Source organism: Odontesthes bonariensis, chromosome 10 (assembly GCF_027942865.1).
Source record: "Odontesthes bonariensis isolate fOdoBon6 chromosome 10, fOdoBon6.hap1, whole genome shotgun sequence".
Classification (NCBI taxonomy): Eukaryota; Metazoa; Chordata; class Actinopteri; order Atheriniformes; family Atherinopsidae; genus Odontesthes; species Odontesthes bonariensis.
Genome location: NC_134515.1, coordinates 20,477,572 through 20,489,173, shown reverse-complemented (window position 1 = coordinate 20,489,173; position 11,602 = coordinate 20,477,572). Strand labels below are relative to the sequence as shown.

The following is an 11,602-nucleotide window of genomic DNA, read 5'->3' as shown; positions in this document are numbered from 1 at the left end:
GTTGAGGTAGGAGTCAAAACATGTTCATGTCTGGCCAAGCGTGGGGGCAGGCCGCTCAGTTAACTCGCTCACCCCTTTCCATGGTCTAACTGCTAAAAGGCTAAATGACAACAAATTACCGAGTACAAATGTGCTGCATGGGGAGTACAGGTAAGAGATGGACTTAAATTTCCTCAGCGTTTTAAGCAGTTGCCAAAACAAGAGAAGTAAAAAAAATGCTTTTTCTATAAATGTGTTGCCTGAAACAGTGGTAGCTCTTTAATCCACCGGGCTTTCTCGCTGTCATCGGGCCAGCAACAGGCAGGTTATTAATAAACATTGCTTGGCTGTATTCATGGGGTAACCAAGGCGTTCTAGATACTGAACACCATTTTTGTTTGTGCCAAGACCTGCAGCCCATTAGGCATTAGGAAGGCCATCTAAAGGGCACTGCAAATAGGGGAATAATTGAAGCACAGGAGCACAAACAAATGCAGGAAAGCGTTTGTCCCTGTGCTGTAAATAAAAGTGCATCCGCGCAGTGTGGTCTGTTGTGCATGTGCCCATGAACAATCAATCTCTGAAATCGCTCTGCATCAATATGGTGCTCTGCCGAGGCCATTGTGTGGGGGAGGGGAGGAATTGGTTCAGCAAGGGTGTGTGTATTTGTGTGCAGATGGAAAATGTCTCCCTGCACTGCAGATGTAATAACTTGAGGCAGGAGGGAGAGGGCAGGAGGGATGGGGGGGCAGTTCAATTCCAATTTCCTCCCTTTTCTCAGTCTCACTCTCTGCCAAGTAATTCATTTCAGAGGCAATTACCAAAAGGACTGCATCCCGGCCCAGTCGTCTAACTCAAATAGATGAGCTGTCACAGCCCGAGGAGGAGGGGAGGCGGGGGGGGGGGGGGGGGGGGGGAAGCAACGCTTCAAGCTGCTCCACATACAATAACAAACAACAACACACCCAGGGAGTGAGCAGGCAACACATGCTTTAAAGATGAATGCACTGACACATCCTCACAGATATCTGGAAACACATCCAAATCCACAGACACGTCCTGGTGTGATAATCATTAAGATCACAGCAAACTTTGATCATTATGATCTAGGAGGGAATTCTTATTGTATCTCCCACAGATTTATACACCTGTTCTAAGGTGGTTTTTAAGCATGAACAAAAGCAGCTACACTGTTTCTGCTGTGGATAAGCTCTCTTGCAATTTGGTGGTCATTCTCAAACTTACTGATTTTGATGCTTGCGGTTTCATATTAATCGAAAATAGCCTAGTTTTATCCGTTTAATTTCTCAGTACATTAGTACTTTGTTTGTGAGTCGAGGTTATATGGAGAAGAAGGGGCCATGTAGGATATGACAGCTGCCTGCCTGCTGACTCAAATTTTACTTTAATGGAATTATTGTAATTACCCTGCCTCCCCACTGGCCCATCCCTGTCTAATGGAGTCCTTGGATAAAGGCAAACACACACTGCTGCATTCCCCGTTCCTCCTTCAAAGTTTTTCAAAGTCAGTCAAAGCGAAGTCTCCGTTACGCCACGAGCGCTTGTTCTCTGCCAGTTCTCTGGAGCGGACAAAGGGTCAAACCCATTTCAAACTCCTCAAAGTTCAAATGTAAAGAAGAGGAAAAAAAAATGTTGATCATGAAAATGAATTGGAACTGGCCTTCATTCTGAGGAGAAAAAAAAATATGGCTTAAAATTAGATTTGTGAAGCAAATTTAAGCTTTTCTCCAAAAGCATGCACACTCACGTCTTCCAACCGCACACAGCTTTTTATAGAGAAACTCGTTTATTATGATGTCCCAGTGATGACTCACACACACATACATACATAGAGGAAAACAAGTGGAATATATTGTTTAGCAGTAGATGCCATCCTTCAAATATTATTATTGTACATAAGTGAAAATAAATCAGATGCTACAGTATGCGATAATTGGCCATTTGGTTAGTTTGTCATTGTTGGCTGGTGTAGACAGAAACTGTCTCAAGTTGGGAAAACAGAGAGGAAGGAGCTTTGTGGTTGTCTAGAGACCCTGATCAGGCAAAATAACGTCAGAGTGAATGATTTAGTATTGATCTGCTTTTAGCCCTCAGTCAACAGTGTGTGGTGTGATAGTCTGTGTGCAGGCAATCCACACCTACATCCATCTTGACAATGGAAACTGTGATTCTTTCAATCTCCTATTAAATGGGCTGCAGTATCCGCACTATATTATGATGCTAGCTCTGTTTCCCTCAGGAGCAACAGAGCTTTGTATCCAAGAAGTCACTTCAATTTCAGATGAAAGCATCAAGTTGCTATTTAAGTAAAAGAAATGCTGGATTCTAAGCTTTAGGTCCATAATAATCTGTAGTTGGCTTTGAGGTAGATGAGTGTCTCAAGGTTCTTTGGTAAGACACGGCCTCTCTCTGGCAGTAGAAGGCGCCCAGCTGTAGTGAAGATGCTCTCTACCACGGTGCCACAGGCTGGTATGGTAAATGCTCTTTTGGCCACCTGGGCAAGCAAAGGAAAGTCAATAGCTTTACGACGCCAGTAATGCAAAGCCTCCTCATCTGTGGGTTCCTCGCGTAGGTAGACAGCCAACTCCTGCTCCAGGCTTTTAGCCTGAGTTGTGGGTCTCTGCTTAATGAAAGAGAACAGCTTGCATGGCCGAGAAAGTGAGGAGACTGGAGACTGTGCAGGGACAGGAAGAACCTGGGATTGAGGGTGAAGGTCTGTGTTGAGATCCACTGGACTGGAGGCTGTGGATTGTTTGGATAACTCTTCAATGAGAACTTGCCTGTGCCAGTCAGGGTTGCTGCTCCATGTGAGCTTGAACTGGGGGTCCAGGGTGGTTGCGGTGACGTAGAGGGGGTTCTCCAGTATAGGGACCAGCAGACGCTCCACAGCCTGGCTCAAGCCCAGCAGGAGGGTGGGACAGTGGGGGGTTGTTGTCTCAGTGAGATGCTTACGGAGGCCGAGGACACAGGGCAGAGCCAAGCTGATGGACACATGTCTGTCTGCCTGTACGTCTGTCTGTCTGTCTCCATGAACCATATCCCAGGCCTCAGTGAAGGGCTCCAGAGTGTCAGTGAACTCCATCAACAGGGCTCGCTCTGTGCTACTCAGCACCAGCTCCCCAGGACCACTCATCTCCTCCAGGAACTCCACTGAGTCCAGCAATCGCCGAAGCACCTTCATCAAAACAAGAAATTATAACTTTTATCAAAAACATTTAAATTTCATGCTCTTAAAGAAACAGCTAGGCAAGCATATGTCTAATAAATGAATGTTATTATGGATGACAGTGTTCACAGTTCACATTTCATTTACACCCCTTCTTTTTAGTTTGCACGCACAGGTAGGTGTATTGAAACTTTTGAGTGGTACTGTCATTGTATCTGTTTACATCTACATTACAGTGTGTAAGGACTGTAAGGTTTAGACGTCCGCTTGGCTTAAAAATTGTGGAGCCAGCTTCCAATATGGGTTTGGGGGGTAAAAAACCCTCTCAAAACTCATAACTTGGCTTTATGATAAAGCTGACAGCCAGGCCTGTATAAGGTAAGCCATCCCTTTAATCATAGTGCTATGAGACACTGGATGCAGGCGGCCACCCTCCATGAGTCTGTCTCTGCTGGAGGTCTCTCCTAGTTATAAAAGGAGTTTTTCCTCTTCACTATTGCCCGATCCCCCGAGCAGGCTTGGGACAGGGGACTGACTTGAAATGAAGATGCAATGCAATTCACCGATTTCCTTATGGAGACAACACTTTATTACTTGACGTCACACAAATGCAATTATAAAGAATTTGATTATATTGAATTGGATTGAGTTGACTTAACTAGATTGATCCTTTCTCTGTAAAGTGCCCTAAGATGACCTTTGTTGGGATATTGTTACCATATACATAATTTGAAATGTGTAAATGCTAAAAATGGGGGGTGGAAAATGAGTTACCTGCACATCAAACATGACTTTGGTAATAGAAAATGACTTGCCTTAAGCTGAGCAGCCCAGTCTCTTGCAGTATCAGGGATATTTCCTGGTCCTCCAGTCATCAACCTATCAAACACCTGGCTCAGTTTTTCAGGTGGCACAGCAGAGGTAATGTATTGGTAGAAACAGGCAGCCTTGGCCAGCGTGGAAGATATCTGTGGACAGGAGCGCAGTCCCTCTCTGACACACTGCTCCAGGGAGCGAGAGAAACAGTCTAACCGAGAAACACCCAAACCCTGCTCCCACGAGTCTTCCCAGTCTCCCTCCTCTCCAACATCACCATGGCCATTCCTGATCCCTTGCTCTGCCTCGTTGCCGTTGTCCACCACCTCTTGGTCATCTCCATCTTGCCCAGGTGGATCTGAGAAACCCGGAAGACAGCATGGCCTTACTGTTGTTGCTGCTGTTCTTGGGAATGGGTCGGCAATGACACGAAATGCTCTCCCTGACACACCGTGAGAGTGACAAACTTCATCAAAATCCGCAAGCACGCGACTCCCTGAGCTGCCACCAGTAAGTGGAAGGCACGCCAAGAGAGCCGAGTGCATCTGCCAATCAGATGCAAGAAAATGACAAGTAACACCAAGGTACCTAAAGAGAAAGAAAGAGAAGAGGACTCATTAGCGAGGGAACCTAACCAAGCTGTTGTTTTGCTGTTTTTGGTTCATTTTACCTCCTTACCCTGAAGTGGCTCCAGATGAGCCCCTCCAGAGATCCAGGCTGAGACTGAGAGCATGTGCCGACGCCAGGGCCTGACGGGTAGCAAGTTGGGCCTGGTAGGCGTAAGCTGGAAGGAGTTGGCTTTGGATGTAGTGCTGGGGCTCAGGAGTATAACGGGGCTCCAGTAGCTGAAGCAACTCTCTGAAGCCTTGATTTTCCACTACCGACACTGGCTGGAGATCACGCACAATCATCTTAGCTATCGCCTCAGAAATCATCACCTGAATTGACAAAATGCATTCTGATTTCATTGCCATGCCACAATGAATCGTGTAAGTAACACTTTCAGGGTTTCGTAAGGACTGCTACTTGAATGGTAATGGACTAGAACGCGCACCTGGCGAGGGTCATGTCTGTCAAACTTGGTCAACCCTCCTCCAGAGCCTCCTCCCGCTCCTCCCTCAAGACCTCCCATTCCTCCAACGCCTCCTCCTGCCCCTGCTCCTCCTCCTCCTCCTCCTCCTCCAGTACTGATGGGCAGAGAGTAGCGGGTGTTTCCCCCATTGGTGGTGAAACTGTGCAGGGAGCCAGCTGGATAACCCTCTCGCTTCATATCCTTCCTTTTCACAAAGTCATCATACATTGCTGGGTGCTTACGCTGAATAGGGCAGAGACAGAGGAGAATAAGAATGTTATTCAAGTGTATTCATCGCTGTGTACATTTCAGTGAAAGCAGATACAGATAGGTTAATCTCCCCCGAGCAGAGAAGCAACAGACTGCCTTTACTTGGTCAGCTCCATACAGCTGAGCCAGCAGTACACAAAGAGATGCTGTGGAGACAGCTGTTCCAGCTGCTGCAGACAAAATAAGACTTTTACGTATCACTCGTTCTTTTTTCTCTTCAACAGACAATCATTCTATTTTTGAAAGCATTACCTTGAGATGCGTAACGAAGTTTGACGTAACGCTCCGTTTCGCCTGGATTCTGGTGCCACAAGCCTTACAGTTGGACTCGATTTTACCATTCTCACCTTCAAACACAATATTAAAGTAATCCAGGATAGAAACCTTCAAAACTGACGCCATTTGGAGCCGACTGTTCCTCCGCTCCGAGATAAAAAAAACAACTTGCTATCAGGGGAGGAAACGTGAGTCTGAGGAATCAGTCTCACCTCGCCTCCGATCATGAGCGCAGGCCGGCGTGTTTACATCCCAATCCGGTATCTCACATGAGAATGTCACGGCACAGACAAAGGGAAAACGAATTTAAAGGACTTGCGTCGCTTGCTCGTTCAAAATCGACCAGAATCAGGTTACGGGAGCTGCTGCGAGATGGCTGGAAACATAGAAATATAATGGTGAGGCCACATCCGTGCTGTCTGCACTCCCGTCCGTCGTTCGGACGCAAGTGAAGGGGAGGCAGAGCGGTGGGCTTCATGGAGGCTCACAGACATTATTATAATTGGACCAGGAAGTACACATAATAAACGGGAGTTTATTTCCCTATTTCGACAGTTCCCGGTTAAGTTCGGCTGATCTCATTCAAGCTGCTTGGTTAAAAATAGCTTCAGTTTTCCAAAACGATGTTAAATTAAGACCGGCTTTGTCTTAATCTTGATGTTTGAATTGCACATATTAAAGATATTCTAAATAAATAAAATCCCAATCAAAGCTTGTATATAGGCCTATGCTATGAATATATACATTGAGTAGTTCAAAGTATTCACTTCACATAAAACAAACAACACGACTGAAAAATGTCATTTAAAAACAAGACACCAAAACCTCCTTTATTACATAAAAGAGCCTTTAATAAAATGACATAAAATACTAATTGGAAACAGCATTCTTTAAATAATTTAACAGTGATGTAACACAGTGGGACATTATCATGTGAGCAGAGGATCTAAACAAACGTCTACTTGTAATTCACATTTTTTAAAGTAGTGATTCCAAGGGGGTTGACTGAACATTTACGGTTTGCTCTGTTACAATTTACAGCACATTTATTTTAGACAAAGAAAATCCTCAAATACAGCGCTCACAAACACATCCACCTGAAAATAAGCTACATGCTTATTGGTGTAAAAAGTACAGAATGAGATTGGATTTAATCTTTTGATGATAAATCCTGCAGTAGCGGGCTGCTACACCTGTGATTCACACTTTTTTATTTTTTTTCCACCAAGAAGAGTTCACTGCTGAGCTCATTGATGAACTACTGACTCTCTGTCGCTGGGGGCCCTTTGGTTTCCTCCTGCGCCGACACAGTAGAGTCCTTCACTTTACCACCTTTTCCAGCAGAGTTGCTGAGTCTTTCCTCTGGAGTTTGCTCATTTTTTAAGCTGTGCTTCAGCTCCTCTCTGGTGTTCAAAACTGCAACCTGGAGCGCTGCAATCTCAGCAGAAAGCTCTATTACTGCAATATGACAGAAAATAGAAGGGGGGCTTTTACTAGGAGTACACAAATAACTGCCCATCTCACATCTTGCACACATGCAAAAATAAAAAAGGAACCTAGTCACAATAAAATAACAATTCTAAAACAAACATGTATCCAAACCGGTTTCGTCTTTGCGTGCAATAAATGTTCTTACCTGCATGCAAATAAATTAAATACAAACCATAATTTGACATTGGCTGTAAATATAGAAAGGTATAGCACACCAAAGCAAATGGAATGCTGATCACTGGAAGCAAATCATTAAAAAAAAAAAAAAAAAAACTTTCAAGAAAGTGTTGCCTCAGTATAGTGATACTGAGGGGAGCCCAAAGGCCAAAACATTGATCAACACACTTGGATGGACATGGAGCCACAGAGTGTGTGACACTCTTTTAAAAAAATAAATAAATCTGTAGCAAATTAAGCTCTCATGGCCAAAATGGCATTTTGCTACATTTTGATTTAAATTGTATGTAATGAAGACTAATGTACATATAGAATAACCAATAGAAAACAATATCAGCAGTAGTATACACTCAAAGTTAAAATGAAAGCTTAAACTCATTGTGTCCACAAGCAGTCACATATCAATTTAAAGAGACTAGGTTTGGAGAAAAGCCGTAACAAAACATCGACTTGGATATCTGACATCATACCCTGCTTGAAAGACGACTGCGCTTGTTTAAGAGGCTGCGGCACCAAAATCCCAAACCATTTCAGTGGATCTTGCCGAGGGTCCTGGTCTCTTTTCCTGACTGGATTTCCCTGACGAGCTTTGTCAGCACTCGCGTCCTCCCTTGCCTTTTCTTCTGCAATATCCTTTTTCGACTTATTTCTTCGCCTGACACCTGAGAAAACAAATAGCATGATGTTGATTTTTTTTTTTCTTTTTCATCTTTTTAATTTCTGTTAGATATATTACCACGGAACATTTCAACACCACATCACCTTCTTCACAGGGTCCAACATCCTCCACAGACGCTTGATCTTTTGATTCTTTTCTACACTTTTGTGTGGATCTTTCGGCGCAGAAATCCACCTCACCACCGTCCAGTGTTCTGTAACACACAAGCAAATGTTAAAAAAATAATAAAAACCCCAAGTGTGCGATAATTCGTTTCCCATTTCTCACCTAACATGAACGCAGACAAGTGGCTCCATCTCACTCGCATACTGTAGGGCAGATACTTGCTTGTTTCCCATGGAATATCGTGCCTGGGTCATGGAAAACCACCCCTAAATATAGGAAGAGCATTCAGAGAAATAAGAGCCGTCAAAATATAAAACTGCGAGACAGAAAAATAACCATAGCCATCGGCGAATGGGCTGAACAGGAGATTAGTAAATGTTAGGGTGCACTGCACACCCATTCTGAAAGAAACATACGAGGCCGGGTTAAGATACATAACAAAATCTTGGCAAAGAGTTAAAAGAAAATAAAAATGCTGGAACAGAAAATTAATCGAAGCAAGATTAAAAGGCACGTTACTTTTGAAATAGTTACTACAATTAAAATAGATGCATGAATACACAAACACAAAAAGTTTCAACCTTCAACAATGTGGAAATAGCGAATTTATTTGGCAAACATTTGGTTAGCAGCTAAAGTCTATAAACAGAACGATTCAAAAGCTCTGCTCCCAAAGGAGTATGTATTCACAATCAGTTATGCTAAATCTAAACATTTGCAAATACACATATAGATACATGAGTCTTGAAAATAGGCTTTAAAGACATCACAGATAAGCTCTACCTGCTCGATGAGAGAGTTGAGAGTGGCTCGTTTCTCCTCCAGTAACTCGAGCTGGTCCATGAATCCGAGCAGCTTTTCGTCCAGTAACAGACGAGACTCGTCTACTTCTGATACACCCATGTCGATTCCTTGTAAGCAAAGCGCTTCGCTGTCTTGACCGTCGTTAGGATAAACCATGGATGTATACAGTAAACCAAAGGCAGACCCAGCGAAGAGTCCTCTGCTTCCGTGTAGCATCACGTGACACACGAAGTTACTTGACATATATCACGTGTTACTGTCTCTGGTTGGCAGAAAGGAACATATATCTAAATAATAAGTCGACTACGGTTCTGAAGATGTAACAGTAATTTTATATTCAATCATAAATATACATGCACTGTATAATTTGTAAACTGTAAACTTTACATGACCTCAACTTAATTTTACAGTTAAATGTAGTCAGTTTTAATAATCTACCTTGCAACGACACCAGTAGGTGAATGTAGAACATTTTCATGAATTAGATAATGTAAATACAAAATTTATTTCGGAACACAAACGGAAAAAAAGTATCCCACAAGGAAAAAAGTGAGTTCCCATACCGGGAGTCGAACCCGGGCCGCCTGGGTGAAAACCAGGAATCCTAACCGCTAGACCATATGGGACTGTATGTGCTAACCAGTATATATACCATTATATATTAGGTATTTAGGTATAGGTATTCACGGTTTTGCTTTCTAGTTTTTGTTACTATTCAATTCAGTTTATTTATGTAGCGCCCAGTGGTGTCAAAAGTACACACATTTGTTACTTAAGTTGAAGTATAGATACTGCAGTTTAAAAACACTCTGGTAAAAGTTGAAGTATCAACTTGACCTCTTTACTCAAGTAAAAGTGAAAAAGTATGTGCTCCAAAACCTACTTAAAGTATAAAAGTATAAAGTAACCTTTAAATAAAAAAAAACATTGGGCCAAGGATGAGGAAGGTCTTGTTGGTCTCCGTCTCCATCTCCCGATACGCTTTCGCCTGTGTCCGACCTTTCAGACATTTCGCCATCTTTTTCTGAATCCCACATTGTGGCGTGGCACACACTTCGCGCAGCTTTGCGTTCGCAGTTTGTAGAACACCTGCTTTCTTCTGACGAATGACGATTTCCTTGTGTGTCAGCACAAATTTGACGAATAGCCTAACCGATGAGTGTTTGCGTTATATTATTCATCCAATTACACTTGTTCTCACTTGGTGTGGATGGCGCCACTGATCTGTATTGGACTGTATTGGCACATATTACATGAAATACATAATCATTAAACTGAAGCCAAGAGTAACGAGGCTGTTTGTTTTGAAAATGTAAGGAATAGAAAGGACAGATACTTGTGTGAAAATGTAATGAGTAGAAGTCAGAAGTAGGCAGAAAAATAAGTAATGGAGTAAAGTACAGATACCTAAAAAGTGTACTTAAGTACAGTAACGAAGTATTTGTACTTCGTTACTTGACACCTCTGGTAGCGCCAAATTACAAAAATGTCATCTCAAGGCACTTAAGTCCGATTCAAGCCAATTGGAGTTCTAGGAGTTACTAGTATCGGTCATTTGTGCAAAATCAAATATTTCCATAGACCGTCTCTAACTAACGTTAGAATGAGGAGTTGTCATCATAGTACACAGCCCCGCCCCTATCCGCCATGTTGGCAGGATGCTAGCGTGAAAACGCCATTCTCTCCGTTCGTTTACAGTGTACGCGTGTGTTTTAAAATCAGTAAGTTTAAACAGTGCGGAATTGCAAGAACATGCCTGGAAATCACTGCTGTGTGAAGAACTGTTCCAGTACCTCACATAATACGTTTGGGAAACATAGGAACAACGAAATACATTTTTTTAGGTTTCCTAAATGGATGCTGCATCAGGGAGAGCAGATGTCTGACCTGAGGAGGAGACGCTGGGTTGCTTGGTTGGCTGCAATAAGAAGAAAGGACCTTACTTTCGATTGCACCCCTCCGTCGATGAGAGTGTGTTCTCTGCATTTTCACTCGGGTACGTTCTCTAAAAATCTCTTTATGTTGTGGTCTCTTAAAGCTACGAAGTTACCTTATGTTGTTGCAACCGTTGTTTTACCGTTGCTGCCTAGCTAACTAGCGAACTGTTGCCTCTTCGAAAATTAATGTTAACTACCCCCTAATGTGGCTAATGTGTACCCCCTCAGCCCTTTTGTCATACCATGAGCAGCGTTACCCTCTCAGGCTTTATCTTTATTTTGCATGTGTTCTGTGATGGGTTTGCCATTGATTGCATAGATTTTTCATAAACTATTTATTCTGTTGTAGGTAAGCCATCATATGAGATGTTGGAGAACCATCCTGACTGGACATCATCCCTGCGATTAGGCCACAATTATGTTAAAGAGACAGATGTAGCGCGATATCAGCGGCAAGTACAGCGCAGGACCCAGCATCTGGAGCAGCAGCAGCCAGCCCAGGACCAGCAGCAGCCGCCATCGCCAGCCCAGGACCAGCAGCAGCCTCCATCGCCAGCCCAGGACCAGCAGCAGCCGCCATCGCCATCGCCATCGCCAGCCCAGGACCAGCAGCAGCCGCCATCGCCATCGCCATCGCCAGCCCAGGACCAGCAGCAGCCGCCATCGCCATCGCCAGCCCAGGACCAGCAGCAGCCTCCATCGCCAGCCCAGGACCAGCAGCAGCCTCCATCGCCAGCCCAGGACCAGCAGCAGCCTCCATCGCCAGCCCAGGACCAGCAGCAGCCGCCATCGCCATCGCCATCGCCATC

At 43.8% G+C, this 11,602-nt stretch overlaps 2 protein-coding genes and 1 non-coding gene across 3 annotated transcripts; all 3 read right to left on the bottom strand.

The window, feature by feature from the left end:
• Positions 1-1,787: 1,787 nt before the first annotated feature.
• On the bottom strand, positions 1,788-6,072 carry LOC142390291 (zinc finger BED domain-containing protein 4). Its single transcript, XM_075475684.1, has 5 exons — positions 5,577-6,072; positions 5,037-5,297; positions 4,661-4,920; positions 3,982-4,570; positions 1,788-3,175 (listed from the first exon to the last, which is right to left on the bottom strand). Exons 1-5 carry the CDS (start codon positions 5,724-5,726, stop codon positions 2,333-2,335), a joined length of 2,103 nt encoding a protein of 700 aa, XP_075331799.1. The 5' UTR covers positions 5,727-6,072; the 3' UTR covers positions 1,788-2,332.
• Positions 6,073-6,429: 357 nt separating this feature from the next.
• Positions 6,430-9,078, bottom strand: vma22 (vacuolar ATPase assembly factor VMA22). Its single transcript, XM_075475683.1, has 5 exons — positions 8,836-9,078; positions 8,215-8,318; positions 8,031-8,140; positions 7,739-7,930; positions 6,430-7,058 (listed from the first exon to the last, which is right to left on the bottom strand). Exons 1-5 carry the CDS (start codon positions 9,070-9,072, stop codon positions 6,859-6,861), a joined length of 843 nt encoding a protein of 280 aa, XP_075331798.1. The 5' UTR covers positions 9,073-9,078; the 3' UTR covers positions 6,430-6,858.
• Positions 9,079-9,410: 332 nt separating this feature from the next.
• trnae-uuc (transfer RNA glutamic acid (anticodon UUC)) lies at positions 9,411-9,482 on the bottom strand. Its single transcript has one exon. It is a non-coding gene; the product is annotated as a tRNA-Glu (tRNA).
• Positions 9,483-11,602: the final 2,120 nt, after the last annotated feature.